General features: G+C 40.5%; 1 protein-coding gene across 1 annotated transcript in view; it reads right to left on the reverse strand.

Annotated features, from left to right (window-relative positions):
• LOC121255674 overlaps positions 1-26,068 on the reverse strand; it is a 103,890-nt gene that overhangs the window by 62,511 nt on the left and 15,311 nt on the right. The window contains exon 2 of the mRNA XM_041156129.1: positions 15,518-15,524. Coding sequence (XP_041012063.1) covers positions 15,518-15,524 — 7 coding nt within the window. The remainder of the gene's footprint in view (positions 1-15,517; positions 15,525-26,068) is intronic.

Consider the following 26,068-nt stretch of genomic DNA (forward strand, 5'->3'; position numbering starts at 1 on the left):
AAAGTGTATTTCGTATGGTGAAGTTGTGATACACTGTATGGAGTGTCATGAAGTGTTGGATGGTTGCATAGTTGAGAAATGTGGACCGTAATGTGAAGTGTTGGGAACTGTGAAACAGAGTCTCGGAGTAGTTGTGATGTGACCTTGCGGTCAAAGTAATGGGTGTCACTGTGTAGTATTGTTGTGGCTAAAAGTATGTGTGGAGTGACGAAGTGGTGTAATAGTGACGTAAAGGGAGAATGATGAGATGTTATGAAGTGATGGGAAATGTAGTCGTAATGAGTGAGGAGATGGTGTAGAAGTGAAGTGGCAGGATGCCAGGTGAAGTGATAGATAACGGTGTAGCTTGAAAGTAGTTTCAAGCTACAGATGTGATACGAGGTGTAGTCGTAAATGGAGTTATGTCGTGTTAAGTGTTGGGAAATCCAAGCGATCTTTTCGTAGGCGTTTGCCCCCGATTGGATCGGGGGATCGAATTGATTATAGAAACATGAGTTTAATTAGTCGATTTATTAGTGAACAAGGAAAAATATTATCTAGACGGGTGAATCGATTAAACTTAAAACAACAACGATTAATTGCTAGTGCTATAAAGCAAGCTCGTATTTTAGGGATGAGCTATGTAGTTAGATGGGTAGCATGAAGAGTCATGCTAGTCTAGTTTAAGAGAGGGTTGGTATCGGAGTATGGAGCTTGTTTACACAAGTGGGCATTGGTGGATTATATGTTGCTCTTAGGTGATAAAATGGGTAGGGTACATGTATAAAATAGTTGGACACATGTGCCATACAGATTTATCATATGTAATCGATAATTTGTCTTAAGCATAAGTACATGATGTTTAAGCCTCAGAGTTGGTTTAAAGTTGTGTGGTATACATGGATGGGAATGAGGATGAAGTGTGGGTTAGGATACATGAAGAAAGAGATGTGTGTATCGACTAGGACTGGGATGCATGATTTGGTTGGTTTAAGTTATGCATCAGAATGAGGTTGATAGGAATGATAAGATGAAGGTGTTAATGTGCCTTAACTTTAAGGTGAATCTAGGAGATACACTTTAAATGATAAGCACATGGAGTAAAGTGATGTGTCTGGAAAGGTGACCTCAAGTGGGTCACAAGCTAAGAGCTGAGAAAGAGGAAACGTGATAAAGGAAAGTATAGAAATGGGGATAGAAGGAAGAGTGTGTCTAAGTGAGGAAAATTCAAGTGAAGTGTAGTTTTTGTTTTCTAGTTTAGTTGCTTATGCACTAGATAGAGAATGACGTCAAGGTTATGTGTGTGCATGTAGGTTGCCATCTGACACGTAGATGAATGGACTGCATGAAATGAGTATTGCATAGTGTGCAGGTAAGTATTATGTTCATGCTCTTCTAGAGTTTTCTAAAAGATATGAAAATGAAAAAAAAAAAATGAATAAAATGCTTTTATGAGAAAATGTTCTTTTATGAAATGAAAGAAAAAGAAAATGTTTCTTAGAATGAAATGATGCTTTATAAATCTATGCCAAGGTATTAATGTTTAAGTATATGTATGTACTAGCTTTTCTTAGTAGCCCATTTTATGCACCCCAAAGAATAGTTGTATGCATGTGAATGAATGCTACACGTAGTAGTTATTGTATGTATGTTCTATGAAATGAATGATGAGGTTTTATGCTTTACGTTATGAAATGGACTGATGAATGAAAATAATGAAAAGGAAAAGAATGAATGAAAGGAAAGGAAAAGAAATAACTGAAAAGAAATGAATGTTTTAATGTATGAAAGTACATAATGGTCATAACTAATAAATGAATGAGGGTACCAAACGGCTGGATAGATTGCAATGCCAGTAAGTAATACTGGCAGTGCAGCTAGTGCTGTTCTTTGACTAAGAGATTCCCAACCAGCGGCCACAAGCGGAATCATTTCCAAAAGATCATAACCCCAATACATGGGGCATAACAGTGTGTACCAGTTAAAGGAAAGTGATAAGATTAATTGTATGCATGAAAGATTTTAGTTTTATGAAGGAAAGTACAAGGTGGGAATGTTTTGAGGAAAGAAAACATTTTTAAAAGAAAAACCCTACCTTGTAATGTTTTAAAGAAAAGAAAACGTTTTATTTAAAGTATGAATTTGAGTAAGAATGCATGAATGAAAACTTTGTTTTTATACTTTTATTGTATGAAGTAATGCTTACTGAGTAATCGATTCATTTTATTTTTATGAGTGCCCCACCCAGGAATGAAACGAGGATGAAGCGTTAGGACAGACATGGCCTAAGGAAAAGGTAATGGAAGCCTAGGCATTTTGTATGGTGTATGAAATATTATTTTGTAAAAGAACTTATATTTTAATTTAATGTTTTCCGCTGCAAAACTCTCTTCTAGATTTATAAATACAAGTTTTAAATATTAATCTTTTATATCCTGGGAAGGAAAGAAAAAAGTTTTAAAAGGATCAGTAATTCTCGTCTTATTTTCTAAAACTATTTTTCTAAAGTCCCACTACGAGTACAGACATTACAGGGTGGTATCAGAGTAAAATCCAGGTTATGAAAGATTCTATAAACTTTTCAAAAATAAAAGAGAGAGAATTTTTACAAAGATAGAAATCTTTTGAAAAGAGAACTGAAAGTGAAGGAAAACCTAAGCCGAAGTCTTCTTGAGGCCTGTCTTGTACAGCAGTAAGTTATGAAAAGGTATATATATTAATGTTATGATGTCTACTAGTATGAAAAAGTTAATGCACACATGTCAGCTTCGCACCTACTAATAGAAGTGAGGATAAGTTCATAGAGTAAAAGAAGCTATGAGGAATGCAGGAGGTTAGAAATAGAAGGAATGAGCTATGAAATGTTAGGAATGCCTAGAAGTAGTTACGTATTTATGAAAGGAATGGATTAGAACGATAGGTAGACTGTGATAGTTACAAAGTGCATGGACGAATACAAAATAAGTTAGAAACAAGATGGAGGATGAGACAGTAGCTTCAAGCTTTTCAATTAGGATTGCAGTATGGAAGGTACAAGTGCTACACGACCGGTGGGATTAAAGAATTGAAGACGATGCAAGTATGTCAGCAGAGGATTACCAAGACAAGAGAATGCAAGGTACTACACAAGGAGTGATGGAAGCAGTGAATGTGTATAGAGACATGAAGACGATGTGTGAACCAGCATCAACGGGTTCGTATCAAGTATGAGCAAAGTTCGAGAACAGAATTCTTAGAAAGAGGGGAGATTGTGACCAACCGCTCTTTTTTCTCTCTGTTGGTCACTAGTCTTGCCTTTGCGTTTAAATCCCGAATCATTATTTTTAAATATTGCAGGTGATTTTTAAAGCGACCCTAGTGTTTTAAAGCCCTCGAAATATTTTAAATGTCCAAGAAATATTTTAAATAGGGTATTTTCAGTATCATTGAACCAAACCTAATTTTAAAGTAAGCCTCTTATATTTTGGAAGCCCCAAAAATATTATAATTGTAGAAAAATCATTTTATCTAAATGATTTTATTTATTTAATAATATTATGGGATTTAAATTATGTTAAAAACTCTATTTAATTAGATGGTTTTATTCTCTTAAAAATATTTAGCAAATTTCATCATTTTAATTATTGATGAAAGAATAGCATTTTTATAATATAAAGTTGATTTTAATTTATGATATTATATTTATATTTTATCTCTATATTTTAGTTAGTTTAAATCAATATTTAAATCTCCACCATTAGATCAAATTTAAGACCTCGAGATGAATGACTTAGATTAAAACCCTACCTCCCTCCCTTTTTCCACTCACTTTCATCTTTTCCCTCTCTCTCTTCTCTCCCACATTGACAGCCTGCCCCTCTCTCCCGATCTCTTCTCCTTGGCTCCTCCCAGCGCCGCTGTTGCCGCACCACCACCAAGCCTAGTCTCCGGTGACCTTCCCCACACCGATCTCCTTCCCCACGGGCCTCTCTCTGCCCCTCCAACCAAGCCGAAGCCCGTAGCTCTCTCTTCCTCGATGTCTCTCCACCGTGTTGCCGAGAGCAATCTACTTCTTGAGTATTCAACTCATTTTATTTTTATGTGTGTCCCACTTAGGAATGAAATGAGATCGAAGCATCAGGACAGACATGGCCTAAGGAAAAGATGATGGATGCCTAGACATTTTGTATAGTGTATGAAATATTATTTTGTAAAAGAACTTATATTTTAATTTAATTTTTTTTGCTACAAAACTCTCTCCTAGATTTATAAATGCAAGTTTTAAATTTTAACTGTAAAATCTTTTATATCTGGGGAAATGAAGGAAAAAGTTTTAAAAGGATCAGTAATTCCCGTCTTATTTTCTAAAACTATTTTTCTAAAGTCCCACCACGAGGACGAGCATTACATACTAGCTAACATGTGATAATCTTAATTTTATGATTAAGCTACTTACCTTGTGGCGCTAATCCAATATTTCCGACACATAATTGACCACCTATAAAAATAGACACGTAACTCATGTCAATTTCTAATTAAACACATACATTGTGATTAAAACCTGAAATACTAAAATAACCTATATTTGTTAAAAGTCTAGAATTATTATAACCCTAAAATAATGTAACCTTTCGTAGGCCTTAATTCTCACAAATCGATATTCTCCATTAAATCCACACTACATCAATGCAAACCCATTGCCCATGTAAAATCGCATAGCCCACAATACAATATACATACCAGCTTGTAATCGAGAATGATAGAGAGAGAGAGAGAGAACTAATGAGAGGGAGTGGGAGAAAAAACGTGAGAGGTGTTGTGAGAGGGAGGGAGAGGGAGGGATAGGGAAGGGGAGAGAGAGAGAGAGAAACTGAGAGATAGAGAGAAGGCTTGCCGTTGAGAGAAGAAGAGAGAGAATTACATAGATAGAGAACTTATGGCCAGTGGGGGAAGAAATTGCTTTATTTATGGGTTGCTGAAACTGAGGACATGGAGGCTCACAAAGGTGGTTTCGGCGTGGGGTAGCGACTGAGGTGACTTGTAGAATAGCTGTGCTCTGTTTTTGTGGGGCAATAATAAAGATTGTGTTGGTATCCCGAGTTGCTGGTTTTGGTGGTTCACGGTGATATATTGGCTTGGTTTAGACTAAGGGTGGTTGAAAATACAACATGAATGAATGTGCAAGGTACTTCCAAACTATTTGCAACGGTGCAACGGTTGTGGGAGCTTGCGGTTTTTGCTTGGTGTTGGGTGAAGTTGGTTGGGCATGGCTGCTTCAATACTTGGTACAAGGTTGCAAAGGTGTGAAGGGGCTTGCAGTTTCTGTAGCGATGGGTCTTGGACTAGTTCTCCTCTAATCGAGGTTGGCATGTGGTAAATCAGGCAAGGTGCTGCGGCTTGGACAACGGAGGCTGATAGCTTGTTGTTGTAAGGAGTGCAATGAGCAAGGTGTGGGCTTTGGTAGAGATGAAAGCAACGTTGGGCTTGACAGGAGGTGGGTCGACGACAACCCTAGGGACTGAAATTTTCTACATGCATGAGAGGAGATTGTTCGTGATTGTGTATATTGTGGGTGAGGTCCTTTAGAAGTTGTGGCATACTGAAGGTAAACAGAGAAATAAAACTAGGACTCGAAGAAGAAGATGCACATATAGTGCATGGGGCTAAATATATATAAGGTAGTCGAGTTTAAGAATGCTAATTTGAAGAGGATTGTAGGATTGTAATTCAAGTGTGTTTGAAATTGAACAAGTTCATGGGCTTGGAGTTCATAAATAAATCGAGCCATAGTTCTCAGGGGTTTGGGTCCATTTAATCCATAATTATTAACTAAGCTTTTAACCTAATTATTAAGCCCAATAAAATTTCATAATATACCATAATAATTTTTGGGTTCGTGGACTATTCAAAATTATCCAAAAGTTGAAATTGGACTTTCCAATATGACCCATCAAGCATAATTTAGACCCAATAAAATTATCCTTATATTAAGCTTAAAAATATTGGACAAGGTCATTATAGTATTGGTCGAGAACTGAATCAAATTCTTCAGAGTCTAGTTTGTCACTAATAATATTTGACGAAGTACCATTGGAACTTGTTTGGGCCACATTTGATCTTCCACTACTTAACGCTTCAAACTTGTGGTATTCCTCAACCAAACACCTCACTTTAGCCTCAATTCTATTTTTACACTCAATCCCTTTGCACATTTTCAACTAAAATGCCCTGGACTTAAATCTTTTATCTACATAAATAATCATGTTTGTCCTATCGATGCTCCCCCAATATTTCTAAGACTTAACATTCATATTAGATTTCATACTCATCTACATAACATCATCATTCTTACATATTTTGTTTAGAGTTTGCTCAATCGTACAAAGTTGCCAGAATAAAATAGTACATTTACGGTCACGTATAATGAACCAAAGATTTTCAAGGTAGCATCATAAAAAATTTTAGAAACTTGATAAATATTTGAGCACTTTGCCAACTCTCAAACTTAGGCCTCAAAACAGCGAATCCTCCATAGTCATAAGCATAAAAGCTCATTCATACATTTTAGCAACACCCAGCATTATGTATGTTGAGTTTCATCTAGTAGGAACATCTAGACACACCATTTTCCAACACTCAATAATTAGCCTCTTTGCACAATTTTTAAACATAGGAAGTCTTGCGGGTGAAGACTTCACAAACTTGATTGCATTTCTAATATTGGTTATTGCATCATCTATATCTTTTAAACCATCACATAGAATGAGGTTTAAAAGTTAAAACATGTGCGCATTATCTACAGTGATGGTAAAAAGTCAGTCAACCTCGAATTAATCATATTGGACTCTAACATCCAAGCAATCATCTCACCCTGGTGATTAGGAATATGGCGAAAGGTAATGACTTTTTGTGTCCAACAATTTTGACTAATGAAGTGATATGTAACACACATATAATTTATGTTTTGTGCCGACGTTCATATATTAGTGGTAAAACAAACTCTTTGACCTCTCAATGAAGCCTTCAGATTTTGCTTACCTTCATTCTATTAATTTATACAATCTTTTTCCAAAGTAGTATGTGATGACAATGTGTACCTAGGCTCTAAATTAACCACAAGTTCGGCAAATGCCTCATGTTCCACAATCCTAAATAAGAATTCAAACCATATTAAATACTTGGCAATTGTCACTCTTATTTTCTCTCTCTCATATTTTCCTAAACATTGAGGATTAGAACTTTTACCATCCATCCTAACTCTTGATTGTGATGGTGCTTTATCCTTTCTAAGGTTCTTTTCTTTAATGGAAAAGGCTTGACAAGAGAATTGTAGGTGGTGTGTCAAGGATGAAATGTCATTTTTATAATAGCATTCAAATAGTCTTGATCAATAATTGCATTAGGCTTTAGTGTCAATCGGATCAATAGGCTCAACCTTTGTAAAATTATCCCATATTATGTACTAATTGCTACCCTTTTTGCCTCTGGAGGGAGGGATGGTGTGAGGTCTTTGGTATTCACGGAATAAGGTACTAAAGGACTAGTATATATTTTCATCCACATCCAATGAAATATGAGCGAACAAAACCTCCACCACCACTTAATGTAGTAGCATCAATATAACTAAAACTATCTTCCATTTGCTTTAAGAAAATAAGAAATAAAGATAGAGAAATATAATAGAAATCAAATCAATATAAAAAAAGAAGATAAAATAAAATAAAATTGCATTAGTTTATTGAAAACATTCACTACATGATCGATAGAAGAATATTTTTTCTGAAATAAAACAAAAAAAGAATTCTTATAATATCAAAACCTGAAACAAGTCTATTTTTGGAAAGAATTATATGTGTGTGTGATATATTGAAAATGCTTCTTGAACCGAGGATTGTGATCGACAATCTTGACCAATTGTATTTTTTATTTTTTTACTTAATGGTTAAGGAAATGACTATTAGTGAATTGGTTGTTTTTTTTTTTTTAGAAATGTTTAAAGATGTATAAAAAATGGTTGAAAAAAATAAAATAAAAGTAGATTTACACTTATCGGTACAATGCAGGGGCACCATTCTCCGTCCCCCCTAGCATTGTCCTATAGATCATATAGACAAACGCACACATGCATAAACAGATAGACATATGCGTCTAAACAAACTAATACATATATATTTTTGGTCAAGCCATTTTTGTCAAACCAAAACAGATGTACGTGGAGACCTTCCTTAGAAAGATAGAAGTTTCACTAGCTAAACTTTGTAATCTCATTATCAGAAAATTGAAACGGTCACATGAGGAGAAGATATTAGAAGTTAAGTTCGTACTGATATTATCATATTAGTTTTCGGTATATATAGTCTACGATATATCTCATGTCATGATATTTAGTACGTACTATCTCTAAGTTGCTTCACAAAATATCAATTTCATCTTTCTTTTCTTCTTACAATAAACTCTTTTATGTTTATGGTTTTCATACCATTTTCCCAAACTCCAAACTTGGCATTATAATCATGATCATCTCCTTCGCTTTCACTCTCACCTTTTCCTACTTTTATTTTACTTTGAAATCTTGTCCTTCTCTCTTTTATCTTCATTTTTTTTCTAGGGGAGCGCATGTCTTTAAATAAGATCATGAAAATTGTCTCTGATCTATTATTTCCACTATTATTGCAAGGACCACTACACAAGTTAGGTACAATTATTTTATATATATTATATATATATATATATATATATTTGGTCCAAAGCTTTTTATATTTATTCTTTTTATACTTTATAATAGTGATATAAAGATGCTATTATGCTAGTTTTTATGTTGTCAAGTTGTTAAAATACTTCTTTTGAATCATCAATTTTTGCAAGAAAACTAACCCTAAATGTCATTAACAGGAAAATAATTCCCCATTTTATTTTCACAAGGAATCTACTCGTGTTCTTCAAAAAGTCCAATAATCAAGCAACGAGAGGAATTATTATTTCCATTTTATCGTTAATCTACCCAAAATCGATTCATCAGAATCCTCTAACATTATTCCACTCCTCTAACATTTTGAAGATAAATGCTAGATACATTTATACACGTATTAAAATTATGATATGGGTGGACGAATTCAAAAGCAAAGTTGAAGCAACAGAGGAAAATACAGACTGATGGTGACAAAATAGAAGAAACCAAAACAAAATATAAGACCTAGATGTAAAAGATCAGGAGCCCCGTACCTATAACAGTAACTGGCGGCGACGGCTACGGCTACGGCTACGACAATGATTTAGGGTTTCAGTGATAGAGATAGAGAGAGAGGGAGAGACGATCGAGATTGAAGAGAGGAAAAAATGACTTAGGGTGTTCTGAAATGAGGGCTTAACCAATTTCAAAACGACTTTGTTTTGATCTATTCAAAGCGACTTGGTCTTGCACATAATTGAGCACGGCTATACATCAGTTGCACTCTCCGCACACAATACATAATGTTTTTTTTTCTCTCTCCTTAACATGGTGTGCTGCGGCTACAGCGGCTGATGTAAGTAATTTCTCTTAATCATGTTGTGGGTACTGGGTCAATATCCGATATCCACATACCCAACTTGGTATCCATAATCGAGTCCTGGCGGGCCTGGTTACATTTGGATGGTTATCTTGGATTCACCCAAATACTCGGATTCCGGACCGGACTGGCAAAAAGTCTGATCCGAATCTATTACACCACTTCTAAGATCAATGCATGGTAGAGATTGAAATTGTTTTGAGGGATGATCATGGTAGGGTCATTATGGCCACGAGCACTAGTAAGGAGAATGAGGTGAATGCAGTTATAGAGATCGAAAGGTCGGCAATTCTAAGGAGCTTACAGTTGATATGTCGTAGGAAAATGTTAGGTGCACAAAGTTTTATGTGCACGAACATATATAACTACATTTTTTTTTTAATCAAGATCTTGAATTGAAAGGAAATAATATCAGTTGCAGTTTAGCTGCGTTAATACAGACATCTAGGGTGGATCTTTTCCACTATGAAAGTCTAAAACACAAGAAGGAATTGATATGAGGGGTACGTTTTCATATAAGCAATTAGAAGCCGCCAATTGCCATTGCACAATGGAATGCGCACATCGATTGTAATCTCGATGTATTTTTTGAATTCTCCTACTATCAAATGTTTGAAGGAGTATTTTGGTGTCTCTGATTATATGCTCAATTATCCAATCCGCAGTTATTTCTGGTTCCTCCATTACACTTATAACCACTTGAGAGTCTCCACCAAGTGCTATCTTCATAATAGGATGATCTTGAGCTTCCTTAATGCCTGTGTATAATGTTGTGGCTTCTCATTGATTAGGATTCTGGCTATTTGTGAAGCTGGTTATTACAAATACCACCGAGCCATCTTTTGATTTGCAGACTACAGCAATAGTGCTTCCAGTATTCCTCACCGCTACATCAAATGTTAGCAAATAATGGCCTTTTGGTATTGCTTTCCAATTTCTTGGATTGTTTAGATGTTTATTACCTCAAGCATTACAATGTTCTTTAAAATTCTTTAAAACCCCATCAACAAATTTGTCTAGTTTAGGATTAAAGGAATCATGCACAACTTTGTTTCTTAAAAACCAGATGTTGTCCATTGATAGGATTGCAAAGATTTGAAACTGATGCTCTTCTAGAGTAGGAATGCTGAGAGAATTTGATGGGTTAAGAATGCACTCTATCCAGTTTGTAATCCCATTTGGAGCAAAACAAGAGATGTTTATAGGCCATGGGGATTGTCTCCATTAAACTCTAGAAAATGTGCATTTTAGGAATAGGTGAGTGAGACTTTCTTCTTCAGGCTCACATATGGGGCAGACTAATTGGCTATCACTTAGTGGAAGACAATTTTTCAGCAGGGATTTTGTAAGTAGGATATTGTTCAATATATCCCTGGTGAGCATCTTTAATCTATCTTGAATGCTTAGTCTCCAAACTTTTTTCCAAATAGTAGGAGCTATTGTTGATTAGTGCTAGTTAGAGGCCCGACTAATAATTTTGTGGGTAAATTTTACTGAAAAGTTCCTTGAGGTATTTAAAGTCCATACCACCTTGTCCCTCCCCGAATGGAAGTTATTCTGGGCTAATGGGATTTTTTGTTTCTCATTCATTATATTTTGATGGAAAATAGTCTGAAGTAAAAGGATGTTCCATCTTTGGGGTTCGTTTAAAGTCAGTTAAAAAACCAGTAAGTTTGGGTCTCCCTAGACTCTAGTATGAATGCCATTATTAGTCTGATAACAAGTATTTCTCTTGAGTAAATCTCTTTGTTGTAAAATACCTTTCCAAAACCAAGAGTCTGGCCTCTTTGGTGAGATTTGTAGGAATGAAGAGTTTTTGATATGTTTGTGCTCAAGGATTGTCTTCTGTTTTGATTTGCTCCCATTAACCATTTGCCAACTCAGCTTACAAAGAAGAGCTTTATTAAAGTTTGACGTTAATCTTAGTCCCAGCCCTCCCATAGCTTTAGGTTGGCAGATAGACTTCCATGATTTTGGGGTAAAATTATGAGGCTTGTTTGGGTTATGTCCCCACCAAAATTTCATAAAAGATCTATCAATGTTTTTTGAGACTGACTTGGAGATTAGCAGAGATGACATGATATAAGAAGGGATGAAGCTTGCAATTGATCTTATTAAGGTGGTTCTACCTACTTGAGAAAGAAGTTTTGCTTTCCATCCAGCCAGCTTTTGAGAAATTTTTTCTTGAATGTTATCAAAATAGATTTTCTTTGAGGTAGAGAAGGAAAGTGGGTTTCCAAGATATTTAATCCTTGAGGAGGCAAGCTTGAATCTTGGAAGTTCCTTTATGTTTCTTTTTTCTTGAGGTAGTGTGTTTTGGCTAAATTGGATGGAGGACTTTCCAGTGTGAACTGTCCAAACCAGTCTGAATATATCTCAATACAATTTTGGAAAATTTGGGAATTTTGTGTACTGGCCTTGCCAAAATAGATCAAATCATCTACAAAGAGTAGATAAGTGAGAGGAGGACCTGTTCTGCTGATGTTAATGCCATTTAGAAGGCCTAGGTTTTCTTTTCTAGCAATTAACCTAGAAATAACTTCAATTCCAAATATAAAAAGGAATGGAAATAGATGGTCTTCTTGTCTTTAGACCTCTTGAGGGATGAAAGAAACCGTTAGGAACTCCATTGATGATCACAAAGAATGTAACAGTAGCACTCTTTTATCCAGCTGATCCAAGAAGGCTGAAATCCTAAACATGTGAGCATTTTGATTAAGAAGTCCCATTCCATAAAATCAAAAGCTTTCTCCATGTCAATCTTTATAACTATAAGACCTTGTTTTTTTTTTTTTTTTTCTTTTGAGATGGTGGAAAATTTCTTGGGCATTGATGGTATTCTCTTGAATAACTTGACCTGGGACAAAGGCTATTTGGTGTGGAGATATGATCTTTGAAAGAATAGTCTTGAGTCTATTTGCTAAGATTTTTGAAATAACTTTGTAGCAAACATTTGAAAGACTTATGGGCTTGAATTGGTGGACAGTGTTTGGTTTCTCTGTTTTTGGAATAACAGCTATGTGAGTGTGGTTTAGTTCCTTAAGGAGTTTTCTATGTGTGAAAAAATTTCTCATAGTTGTTACCACATCTTGTTTCACAATGTCCCAAAAGTGCTTATAAAACAACCTAGTAAACCCATCAGGTCCAGGGGCCTTTGATGAAGGAGTTTTCCTCAAAGTGACAAGAATTTCTTTTTCATTTGGAATCTCACAGAGGAAAGGTTATCAGACTCGAAATTTTTTTGAGGAAAAATGTCATCAATTTCAAGAGAGAAAGTAGGCTTGGTGGAGGTGTAAATGTTTTTGAAATGTTCTATGAATCTGTTTTGAATGTCATTTGTGTCAGAAGTCCACTGATTTGGTTTTTTTTTTTTCCATACTTTCAATAAAATTTATGCTTCTTCTCATGGTGGTCAACAAATGGAAAAGTTTAGTATTCAAGTCAGTGGTTGTTAGCCACTTAAGTCTAATTTTTTGCGCCAAAGTATTTCTTCCATTTTTAATTGCTTAGTGAGATTGTTTTTCAGCTCCTCTTCCCAAATAATCGATTGATTAGTAGGAAAGTTGGACTGTATGAGAGTGAGATAATGAGTCATATTTCTGATTGAGGTTTGAATATGCCCAAAGCAATCTTTGTTCCAAGATTTTAAAGCTTTCTTCACCTCCTTTAATTTCTTAGATAGGATGAAACCTAGAGTTCCTTGAAATTAAGTATTCCAAGCTTTTTGTATGACGAGTTGGCTTGTTGGGTCTCTTATCCAGAATTCCTCAAATTTAAAACTGGAATGATTATCCTTATGACCCAAGGTGTCTAATAGGATAGGAGCATGATCAGATGCAAAAATTGGGAAGTGTTGGATAGTTGCATTTGGGAAGAGTACAATCCAGTAGTGGTTAGCAATGCCACGATCTAGTCTTTCTCTAATGTTTCCCATGCCTTGCCTATTGTTAGACCAAGTGTATTTTGGACCAAAGTAGCCTACATCTACCATCCCATTTTCCTCTATAAACTTTATTAGCCCACTATGATAGGAAGTATTAGCAAATGGTTTTCCTCCATATTTCTCAAAGTGTCCTAGAATGGCATTACAATCTCCTAAACCTAGAAATGGACCTTGAAAATTATTAACAATGTTGTCGATGTTATCCTATAATTTCCATTTCATATTGTTTTGCGTAGGGCAGTAAACTAAGTTAACTAACTATGGATTATGAGAAGGGCTCGAGTACACCAAAAGACCTATTATATTAGCATCCATATAAACAAACTCCACATCCAGTTCATTCTTCCACATACACAAAAGGCCACCCCATCTACCTACTGTTGGAATATTTACATACTTAAGGAAATCAAGCCTATTAACAAAACCAACAATATTCACATATGCCAAAAGAGTCTCCGAGAGGAAGACTACATCAGGTCAAGCAATGTCCTTACAATTCCATGAGATGAATCTCATTTCTAGTTTGGTGGCAATATTGGCCCTGCTACTCTGGCCTCATCATCATGTGAAAACAGTTGTAAAGACTGGTACTGAGATAAAATACCAGTTTTGATCTGCTTCGCTTTCTGGTACGGTGAGTAACTTTTAACATAAAATGTTTCTGTTGTTCCTCAATGGACATGACTTCTGAGTCTTTTCACTTCCAAGTTGAGGTCTTTCCATTCTAGAGCTTCTATTTTGAGATGAGTCTTTCAATTTTTGGTTGGGTAGCCATTTTTGGATATGTTGGGGGTTTAGGAAGGGGGATGTGAAAAGGCTATTTGTGTGGAAAGGCTTGTGTTGAAGTGAGAATGGGTTTCGGCAGCTTTCTAAGTAGAGGTTAACTAAGAAAGGTGGGTACGGGTTTTCTGAGAAGAGGGAATTCTAAAGGCTTGATTTTTAGAAGATAAACTCCTGAGTTAATTTAACTAAGGAGGGTTAAGCTCACTGGGGAGAAGGGAGGAGCTCATCTTGGAGAGAGAGAGCTGGTTTCGATATAACTACATTTCATTATAGCATTGTAGCTACAATATTAATTTCACTATAACTATGAGTGTCCATGCATATGGATGCCATGCACATAGTAGCACTCTATATCATATCGGTATTTCTCACCTGGTAAACTCGGACAAGCCTACCATAACCCAACGTGGTAATGTGATGGTAGATATCAGATCAATGCTTACAAGGTCTGAATCTGTTACTGTGAATAATATAGGTCGGATCGATAGGAATTAAATGAAGTAGCCCATAAGTTAGCTTAGCATGTTTGGTTACTAGAGCTAGGATAACATTGTCTGTGTCAGAGTCCTTTATTGTGGCATGGCTCTACGACGGCGTCATTAATGTGGCGTGTAGTCCGGGTAGTGGTGTCTTTAATATGGCATGTTTTTTTTTTTCTCCCAGACAGTATCCTTGGTGGTCCGTTGATATCTTTACTATTAGAAGATCAAGTGTTCCTCGCACATTATGCTTAATATGTGTATGTGCACTTGAGAGCTGAACACTACTCGAGGGGCCTTAAGATCGACAAGTCTCATACCCTACAACACCCTCCCTCCTGCAAGTTGTGTCCAAAGGACCCTACCCATGCGCCGGGTTGGAGACTTTGTTTGTTCTGGGTTGGGCTTTTGGTCTTATTTCCCTTAGTTTTCATTCACAGGCCTGTTGGGTTTAGTATGGGGAAATCTCCATACAGTTACTCCGCTAATTCTCACTGGACGAATACGGTGGAAATTTATCACTACTCGAACCCGCGTTGCCACTGAAGCCGGGATCCCTTTAAGGACATGTGTACGACTCTGAAGTCCAAGGAGACTCCCGTCGTTTGGTCATCCTGGCAACACTTCCTCATCATTCTTGATTGGCTCGCCTTTTGATGATTTTGATGACATCTTTTCAAGCTCATTAATGTTAAGGGTGTCAGGTGGCTCTTCACATTTGCGTCACTACGTGGTTTGCATTTCCAGAATTCGAAGCAGCTCATACTTCTCCCTTTTGCCATGGGGTGTGGGAGACCAACCGTCGCCTTTCCCCTATATAAAGTTGGAGTTAGGGTTTCATTTCCTTTCATTACGTTGTATCCTTCTTGCCATTTTCGTTTTCTAATTTTTCTTTCCTCTGCCCAATCTTCTTTCCATCCTTCACTATCTTATACATTAGCGGTGATGGCCTTTGAAAAGTCCACTCAACCTAATGTTTCCGGTGGAGGTAACACCGACGTTGGGCCATTGTTTCAGGGTAATTGTTGGCATTCAAATGCCTCAGCGTCAATGCTGGCTTCCCTAGCCCTTACTTACCAGGTTTTGGATGCAATGTTTTTCGAGGTTCCTAGTCCTAATGAGGGTATTGTTGATGTAGAGGGCCATTCCAAACAAGTGGCCTTATTCCTTTCCATGTTTTCCAGCGGCCTGAGGCTGCCTTTCCTCTGCCCTGTTTGCGACCTTCTTGACCGCCTAGGTTTGGCCCCCTCCCAACTGCATCCGAATGCCTGGAGACTTTTGGTTTGTTGCAGCATTATTTGGCGGCGTGCTTTGTTGGAATCGTACCTGAACAATGCGGACCTTACCGGCCGTGAGTTCCTCCTCACTCATAAGGTGCTACGGCAAAAGGGGAACATCTACAGTTTCAGGGCAATACACGTCCTGGTTAACCTGGAGTCGATGTATAGCAAGGTGAATGACTGTCTACCAAGTTCTTCTTTGTGTTTGGTCGGGGCTGGGAGTTTCAGGTAGTCCAAGTGAGTCATCGGGAGTTCGCAATCCTTACGAACAGGGGAAGGGTCCCGAAGGACAAGGCTGTGTGTTTGTCGGTTACATCTAGAGAGGCGCGGTGCATTGCAGTTGTTCGAGAATGGGTGTAGAAGAACCCTGCTGGAGTCTTCACTTAAGTCCTTCTTTCCGATGCTTAAGAGGTTCTCTGCCTTCCCCTTGGCCACCTCCCTTCTGATGATAGGGTGATCGTGGCCCGTCCTCAGGTTGCTCCTACTCAAAAGCACTCCTTAGACCCTTCTCCGCCAGGTAAGGGGGAAGCAGCCTCTCCTAGAGGGCGCTCGAGTTGATAGCAAGCCCTCTTCTAGAGCTTTGAATTCTCCGCTACGAGAGTCAGCTACCCCAGAGGTCAACCGCCCTGCTGCCTTGGCAACTTTGATAAAGGTGCCAACGAGGGGACCGACCGACAATCCCCCCAGGACATTATTGTTGGCTGTTAATGCTGAGGTGTCTGCAGATGAGGTTGAGATGGGTGCCCTAATCCAAAACATCTTTACGACAGTGATTCCTGGGCGAGCTGACGAGGAGCAATGTTCTTATTCATGGATTTCTCCACCTTCTTCATCTCGCTCTGCTGTCGGTAGCACTCCTTCGGGGACGAGGCCACTAATGAGGGGGTGGCGGCTAATACTTCCAGCAACGTGCAGAGATGGAGGGCCATGTGGAAGGCAAATCCCTTTTGGATGCTGTAGTCTGCGAGAGTTCAAGGAGTTCGATCGATGGCCCGCCCATCCAGGCAGAGCCCCAAGTGGGGGTGATTCCCTTTTGGATGTTATAGTCGGTGTGGGTTATAGGGTGATCCTTTTCTGAATGTTGTAATCAGCTCCAGTCCGAAAGATTTGTGCGAAGGTCAAACTTATCCTCCTGAAGTTGTCGTGCAATTGTCTGAGGTCGAGGGCTTAGTGGAAGTCATTCCTCTTTTGTCCCAGCTGGAAACAGGAGGGAGCCATGAGGAGGCCATCAGTCAGGTTGTCAAGGTCTTGTCCAGCTTTTTCCATGAGGTTCAGCCTTTCCTATCTTTTTCCTTCTTCTTGCTTTTTAGTCTTCCCTTGCTGATTGTTGTATGTCAGTCCTTCTTGTCACCAGGTAATTATTAGCTGGTGGCGTTCATTGTGGATGGCCAAAAGGCCGTTGGGCAAGAGAACTTGAGCCTCTGTTAAATGACTAACACCTCCCTTCACTATGCCCACGGCGAAAGGGAAGAGAGGTAGCTGCTAGAGTGCGAGCTGGAGAGGATGCGATGAGACCTAGCGGATGAGTGCAAGAGGGTCAAGAAGCTGGAGCACCGTCTGAAGAAGCTCAAGAGGAAGGCGAGGAAGGAGAAGGAGCATTTGGAGCGACTTAACCAAAGTCTTCGGGATGACTTATCCAAAGTGCAAGATGTCGCCCTTCGCTTGGATAGGCAACTGAAGTTGTTCCTGGGAGTTTGTGATGAAGTGTGGGGACACGAGCTTGTTGAGGATCGCAGGCCGATGCGGGACCATCTCTTGGTGAGTCCGAAGCTGTGTTCGAGGTCTTTCATGAAGTATCTAAAGGGCCTTAATCTTACTGACATTCCCACCAACATGGCGGCCTTTAAATTTGGCCGTAACTTGGGGAGGAAAGAGATGCCCGATGCTTTCCTGGGTCCGGTTGTTTCCACACCAGCCGCTGTAGGGCTAGGTGATCCTGCTCCTGATGCTCTTGAGATTGGTGCTCCCGGCTCTGAGACTTGACGATTCTATGCCTTAGTTTCCTGGGGTGTTGCGGCTCCGTTGTTTTGTTCTTCATTTTCTTTTTCTTTTGGCCGAATGTATGGACCTGCATTTTGTCGCCCAACAACTTGTATATAAAGTTAATTAATGAAAATATCTTTTTTTTTCATCTTATCAATTTGTTCATTATGCCTTTTTTGCTAGCATTCTCCTTTCTTTATTTTCGTGACCGGCCTGGGAGGAATTTTGGCGTGGGAGTCTGTAGGATTCATGCCCACCCCGCTAGCTGGCCGTTCATCCGTCTGTGTTGCGCTAGTTTGCTTTTACTGGATAGTCGTCCTCTCGGGACCTTCCTGTGAACTTTGTCGATGATGCCTTCCCAATTTTCTATCGTACCCACTGGCTTTAGTCGCATACCATTGCACTAGTTATTTTGTTGGTTGTATCTGGCTATGTCTTTTGAATATTCCTTTCTACTTGTGTGGCCAGCCTGGGGAGCTAGCCACACGGTTTACGACCCACCCCGCCAGTGCCTACCCTATACTTGACAACCCTGCCAGTCGGCGGCTTCCCCGTCAGCGCTGCTTTTGTCGGCCTTTGCCACATGGCCGGTCTCTTGGGGCCTTAACGACTTGTGCTGGTTGTTTTTATTTTTCTGTTCGTCTTATTGTAGCATTTTACCTCGCCTGGCTCCTTTATTCTCCACTTTATCCTTCCTTTATCTCGCAATCTTCAGGTGGGGCTGATCCCACGTCCCGCTGCGGGGAGACCAGACGGCCTCCGTGTGGCGCCCCCAATCCCCCTTATATAAATACACAGGGATCGAGACGCCAGGATGGTGACAACACGGTCACACATCCCAACGAAGTGCCAGTGTGTGTACATGCAACAGTGTACAAATATAATAACGCAGCGGATAGTCAACTAAGTACCAGAATTTAAATACAATATTTAAAACAATTTATCTTTAAAAATTATACAGTCATCCCAAATATAATACAAAAGGTGAATACATAAACTGATAAAAACACATAACTCACTAAAAAGGAGCAATCCCAGATCACTCCTCCAACGGAGCCAAGCTAAGGCTCGTCATCATCATCTGCATCAAAATCTGCGATACCATAAAATGGTACCACAGGTAAGTATAAACCAAACAACTCTCGGGATAAAAATACATTAATGCAACCAACAATATAGCAAAATACAGTTAACCATAAAATACCATTTTTTCCCAGAAAAATGATTATTTCCAACACACGCCAAAAATCCCATTTTGGCCCAAAATATCCGTAACACATTTTCCCATAAAATGATTCACACAAACAATCCAGTTATCGGACACTGTAGGCGGGAATCGCAGGCGGGACTCTACCACCGTCCCTGCTTACCACCATCCCTACCGCGTGCACCGTAGGCGGGAATCACAGGCGAGACACAACCACCATCCCTGCTTACCACCATCCCTAACGCGTGCACCGTAGGCGGGAATCACAGGCGGGACTCTACCACCATCCCTGCTTACCACCATCCCTACAGTTCCTTTACACACAATAAATACTTAACAGAGCACTGTAGGCGGGAATCACAGGCGGGACACAACCACCATCCCTGCTTACCACCATCCCTACAGTCTCTTTTCCTTTTACTCACATGAAAATCCAAATCCAATAAATACATGAACATGTATGCAATCATGCGAAAACCCAGTTTTCTTTATAAACATGATCATGCATGCAATATGCGATGTACGTGAACAAGTCATAACCAACAACCAACAACCACAATGCAAACAAACACAACTCCGTCCACAATCCATCCGACCCCCGAAACTCCTCGGACTCAGTCCGGCAAAACAACCCAATTCACAGATAATATGCGTTAGTGCAAAAATATATTTAAATCACGAAAGTTCTTTAAGGAAAATACTTACAGTGCAATATAATAATTTCCGGAGGATCTCGAAGTTGCAAGTGGTGATTTCTGAGCAACACCACAGTGTAAAATACACTGTGGCCGTGGGTCACAATTACCAACTTTTCAACGAGGACAAACGAAGACCCAAGATTGATAGGGTAGGGCCTAGGGAGGTCGGTGAAGCCAATGGTGGCGGTGGTTTGCCGTGGGTGGCGGCGGAATGGGCGGTAGAAGACCAAAATGCCCAAATCGGAAATGTAGTTGGTGGAGCTTCACCGGTGACGGATCGGAGGTGGGGTTGGGTCCAATGGGTTGCCAAGAGGTCGGGGATGAAGTGGTAGGAAGATGGTGGCCAATGGTGGTGCGACGGCGGCGCTACGGCGGAAGGAGTGCCGCGGCTTCGAAGAGCTACTGGTGGTTAACGGCGGCACGGATGGAGGTGAGATTGGTGGGGTGAGGTCGCCGGCGGCTGGGGAAGCTAATGGGCTGGGCGGTGAGGGCAACCGCCGGCTCACGGCGGCGCTGGCGTGAAGGTGGCCCGCGGCTTCGTGGGGGGCGTGTGGGCTACCGGCGGCGAGGTAGGGGCTGAGGTTTGGGAGGTGAGGTCGCCGGAGGGAGGGGGAGCTGGTCGGCTGGGCGGTGTCGCGCACGGCGGCGCGACGGCGGCGCTGGGAGGAGACGAAGGAAACGGGCGGAGGAGAGGAGAGAGAGAGGTCGCGCGGGAGAGGAGAGGAAATAAGGAAAAAAAAGAAAAGAAGAAAAGAAAAAGGAAGGAAAGAAAAAAGGAGGGAAAAGAAATGAGGTCCAATCCTCATAACTTGGGTCACAAAAAAGATCCAACGGAGACGATTTTAAAACCACAAGTTAAATAAAATAATTTAAACGTAATGGTAAAGTCAAATTGAAATAATTAAATCCCACAGTAATTAATTTAAATATTAAAAGCAATTTAAATGCATAACAATAAATAAATATTTAGAAAGCACATAAAATTAATTTTCACCAAATAAAATCATAGAAATAAACTTACTAAAAATCCAACCAATTTTAAAATAAGAGGATAAATTTTTGAACAATCAAAAATAATCCTTCAGTAAAAATACACTGAAATACGGGGCGTTACACTCCGACTTGACTTGCCTCCTTCATCCACGGCAAGTGGGCTGCCCGGGTAGCTTGGAATTATACCCGCCTTCCTTCATTTATCATTTTGTATCCATCTTGCTTGCCAAGTAAGAATGTTATCATTACCTTTTTTTGGAACAATGGTCAATGTCACAAACCTGAGTCTTTTGGCCTATATTGCGCCATGCTTGTTCGCCATATTGCTATTGTTTTCCTCCATATTCCTTCATCCGCTGTGCCTTTTGCTCCAGTACTTGGGTGGTTCATAGACTCAGCCCACTCTCTGCTAGGGAGAGGTTAGGACGCCTTAGGCCGACCTGCCTCTTTAAACCCCCGAGGAGGTAATTTCTTCAGGTGGCTGTTGGCCGCATTTTCCTTGAATTGTGGTGAGTATTGGACATTCTATTACTGGGCCCACTTCCGCTTGTTGACACTGTGTAGCTTCCTGTGCGATGCCTTTTCCTCTTTAGAGATTCTGTTTATGTAGGGTGACCGAAAGACTAAGCCCGAATTCCATCACAAGAGAGACAAGGCAACCTTTAGGCCTACCTTTCCCTGTGGTATCCCGCGGGGAGGTAAGTTTGGACAGCAATATAGCCGGTCCACTCTTCGCTACGATAGGAGTCGGGGTAAGCTGTTCGGGTAGCCTGAAGGGCATGACCCGCTCTCGGTCGTGGAAGGGGTAGAATAGCCTTCGGCCTAGTTCTCCCCTTTGGTCCTGTGAGAGGTACGTTATTCGGGCAGTTTGAGACTGGACCCGTACCCACTCGTTGATATCGTAGGGAAGGTAAGTGTTGGGTCAGGCTAGCATTGATACCACTCTTTATTGCTACGAAGGTTGAGGTAATTCATTCGGGAAGCCATGAGGCTGATCTCGCTCTCCTCAGCGAGAGGGATAAGATAACATTTAGGCCTACTTTTACCTATGGTATCCCGCAAGGAGTTATGTTGTGATTGGACCCGCACCTGCCTGTTGACGCTTGCAAGGAATCTATGCCTTCGTCTTCGGGCAGCTCGAAGGCTGACCCACACTCCTCCGCCGGAGGGATAAGGCAACCTTTAGGCCTACCTTTCTCTGTGGTATCTTGCGAGGAGGTAAAATTAATCCGTCGATGACTTTGTTGTTGTAGATTATGTTAGTTGCAAATTGTCTCGTTGGCGCTTTGCTGATAATATGAAAGTTGGAAGTAGGCGTTTTGCATTGTCCTGAAAAGTTACAATTTTCATTTAATATCAAGAAATTACATGTTGGAGAAAAAGATATTATAAGACAATAGGAAACAGAGTTTTCGGCCAAGGAGGTTGTCGTTCATTCTTCTTTTTGGGGCCATGCACTCTCTACTCCCCCTCAAGCCTAGTAGGGTGAGTCTGCCAGGGCTCTTCAAGTGGTGCATGGCCTATTCCTTCCCGGCAGTGCCGTCTGAGATAAGCCCACCATCCTTCTGGTGTTTATCAGTGGTGGTATACAGTCAGTTTACGGACTAATGAAGATCTTTATATTGGAGCTCTTTTTCTATTATTTCTTTCTGCCATATCTTTAATAGCGGGCTAGTTACACCTACAACCAAAATGGAAACCGAGCGTTTCGTGGTTTAAAAATGCCGAATCCCGTCTCAATCATCATTTGTCAGGACTATTCGGAGTAAGTGCCTTGGCATGGACAAGACATTTAGTCCATATTGCTATTCCTGAATCCAGAGGGGAATACGTTCGACCTATTCTCCTCAGACTTCTCCCACTCCCTGGGGAGTTGGGAATTTTATCCTGAGGTGGTAGGTTGACGTGACGGCCTGCAAGCTATTCAGAGTGGGCCTTCCAATAATGACGTTGTATGAAGACGGGGTCCTTACTACCAAAAAGTTGACCATGACAGGGGTCGTGCAAGGGCCGCTGCCAACGAAGACCGACAACATGATGGTTTCCACAAGCTGAACCATACTTCCGGAGAAGCCCTTCAATGGCATGGGGGCCAGTTGCAGCCAAGCAATATCTATTCTCATTCTGGTGAAGGCCCCAAAAAACTGGATGTCTTTAGAACTCCCGTTGTCAATGAGGATTCTACTAGTGGTGAAGTTGGCTACAAGCATAGTGACCACCAATGTGTCATCGTGGAGGTACAGGACTCCCTCCTCGTCGGCCTCCGTGAAGGAGATGACAGGGGTAGGGTCGCCAATTCGATGCTTGGCAAGATGGTACTCAACCTAGTACACCTCATGGTACCCGACCCGCCTGGCGTCTATTTTTCTGCTCGAGGAGGAAACACCCTCACTCGCAAATCCTCCTGCTATGGTTCGGATTTCTCGAAGTGGAGGCCCCTCCCGTGGTGGAGAACGAGGACAAGCTTGCTGTGGTTCCCACACAGGTGGTCGTCGCCGAGGACTGTTTTCCTTCCTGTGCCGGTTGTCTCGATCCCTACTCCTTTCTCTTGACCTTCCCCTTCTTTCTTGCTCTAGACTCTGGGCCAGGGGGTGGCGTTGCCTTTCCTGCTCTGCATATTCCCTCCTCCCTTGCTGGGAGAAGCAATCCTCAGTATTATGTGAGGTGGACCTGTGGTATGTGTAGTAACAGCACGCTATACCTTGGTCATCCTCTCTTCGTGCGGCAAAGGTGTCAGCCTCGTGGATGGTGAATGTGGGCTGGTCAAACCAAGGTCTTGGTCCCCTTGTTGGGACTTCCTCCCTCTTCTTTTCTTGGGAGCTCTTCTCCGACTTCTCGTAGGGCTTAGCTTTAGCCGGAGCCTTTGCCCTCTTCTCTGCTTGCTCCAACTCCTTCCTTCTTGGTTTCCTCAATGCCATAAGACTGTCTTCCACATTGATGAAGTTGTCGGCCTGGTCCATGAACTCTCTCGACGTCATGGGAGTCCTCCTTGCCAGCTTGGCCATAAATTGGGATCACTGCCAAACTCCTCCCAGAAGCGCCGCCAAGGTTATCTTCTCTTGTTGGTCATCGGTGGTCATGCGCTCCTTGTTGAACCGAGCTAGGTAGGACTTTAGGCTTTCATCCTCTGTTTGTTTGATGGTGAGAAGGTATGCCGCCGGGCGCCACCTCCTTTGACTCGACATGAATTGAGTTAGAAACGATCTGGTTAGCTCGCCAAAACTATCCACTGATTCGGGTGCCAGAGACTCGAACCATACGCGTGCCAACTCCTTTAGAGTTAATGGAAACGCTTTGCACGCTACTTCACCTGGGAAGTCATGTAGCGTCATGTGAGCCCTGAAAGTTTCCAAGTGCTCAAGAGGGTCCCTTCCTCCATCATATGTTTCCATAGCTGGGACCTTGAATTTTGGTGGTAAGGGCACCGCCATCACCTCCTCCGTGTAGGGTAGACTAGTAATTGTGAGCAACTAGTCCACCGTTGATGATGTACCCATCTTCTTTGCTATCTGCTCATATTTTCCTTTAAGATTCCGGAGCTCATCCTACATGTTCTTATGCTCTTCTTCCTTATTCGGTCCAGCATGCGTGTTCCGGGACCCAGCATGCTCACTGTCGCTGGACTCTGCTCTGTCGTTCCGCTCCTGCTTAGGTTTTTTGAGTTCCTCGTTTTCCTTTTGAAGTGTTTGCACTTCGTCAGTTAACTTTGTCACCCATTCCTCCATGTTTTTCAATCTTACTTGCATGGCTTCTCTCATGTCTCTCCTGAGTTGTCCGGAACGGGTTGTCGCAGGCATGAGAAAGACATGTAAGATTTATAACGATCCCATTGACGGCACCACTGTTAACGTCGTGTTTTGCACACCTTTGGTCTAGGCTCCGACAACTCAGGTCTTCCAAAATTAGTTTGCAAAAAATGGGAGAGAATGCGACTAGGAGAGAACGGCCTTGAGGCCAGGAAATCTCCGATGTCAAAGTTAGTAAATATTCTTAGAGGTTTGTAAATAAGTGAGAGAGTTTAGAGATCAGATAGTATTCTCGTACTTGAGACCTGCTATTTATACTATAAGCCTAGGGGGATAGATCGTGTCTGCCCTAATGGAGTCTGCATTCGTTGTACTACTCCCTTTGTCAGAGTCCTTTAATGTGGCGTGGCTTTGTAGTGGTGTCATTAATGTGGCGTGTCGGGTAGTAGTGCCATTAATGCGGCGTGATTTTCCGATTTCCTTCTCTTAGACAGTATCCTTGGTGGTCCGTTGATGTCTTTTCTGTCAGAAGATTAAGGGTTCCTTGCACATTATGCCTACTATGCGGACAGACACTTGAGAGTTGGACACTACTCGAGGGGCCTTCAGATCAATGAGTCTCATCTCCTGCAGCACCCTCCCTCCTGCAGGTTGTGTCTAGAGGACCCTACCCATGGGCTGGGTTAGAAACTTTGTTTGTTCTAGATTGGACCTTTGGTTTTATTTCCCTTACACATTTAGCACAGGGATTGAGAGTTGATGCTCGACGTTTTCATGCTCTGACCATAAATATCATTTCTCTTTAAGAAGAAAAAATTAATACAACATTGATTGATAGAAAAATCCTATGAGAATTAAAAAATTGTAATAGTATTGTAATACAGACAGATTTATAAGAGTATTGTAATTAAAAAAAAAAAAATCTAAGTCTTTTGTAATATTTGTATTTTAAATTTTTTTAGGGTATGTTTTGTTTCAAAATTTAAAATTTCTTATTTTTATTTTTTCAATTTTAATCCAATCCTATTTAAAACACCAACGAACGATTATTCTCTACTTCTAGAAAAAAAATTTAATCATTTGCCTAAATTTCTGCCAAAAAAAATTTATTTTTTGTCCAAACGCCTAAATTTCTGCCAATTTTTTTTTTTTATTTTTTGTCCAAACTTCTCATCCTACGCATCTACTTTCACAGAATTTAATAAATAAAAAAATACTTAGAAACTTTTTTCAAGGATTCTCAAGAATTACAAAAAATTTTACTTGACCAAATATGCCTTTCTGGTGACCCATGTAATAGCATACTGTACAAATCAGCTCCACACAAACTCGATCTATGAACACGAATTATTCATATCAATACTGCCATATTGCCAGTGGGGTATCAAACACATGATAAGTGGAAACTAAGAATCTAAGATAACATCGAGAAGATAGAAATCTACAAGAA

The sequence above is a fragment of the Juglans microcarpa x Juglans regia genome, chromosome 3D (assembly GCF_004785595.1).
Source record: "Juglans microcarpa x Juglans regia isolate MS1-56 chromosome 3D, Jm3101_v1.0, whole genome shotgun sequence".
NCBI lineage: Eukaryota > Viridiplantae > Streptophyta > Magnoliopsida > Fagales > Juglandaceae > Juglans > Juglans microcarpa x Juglans regia.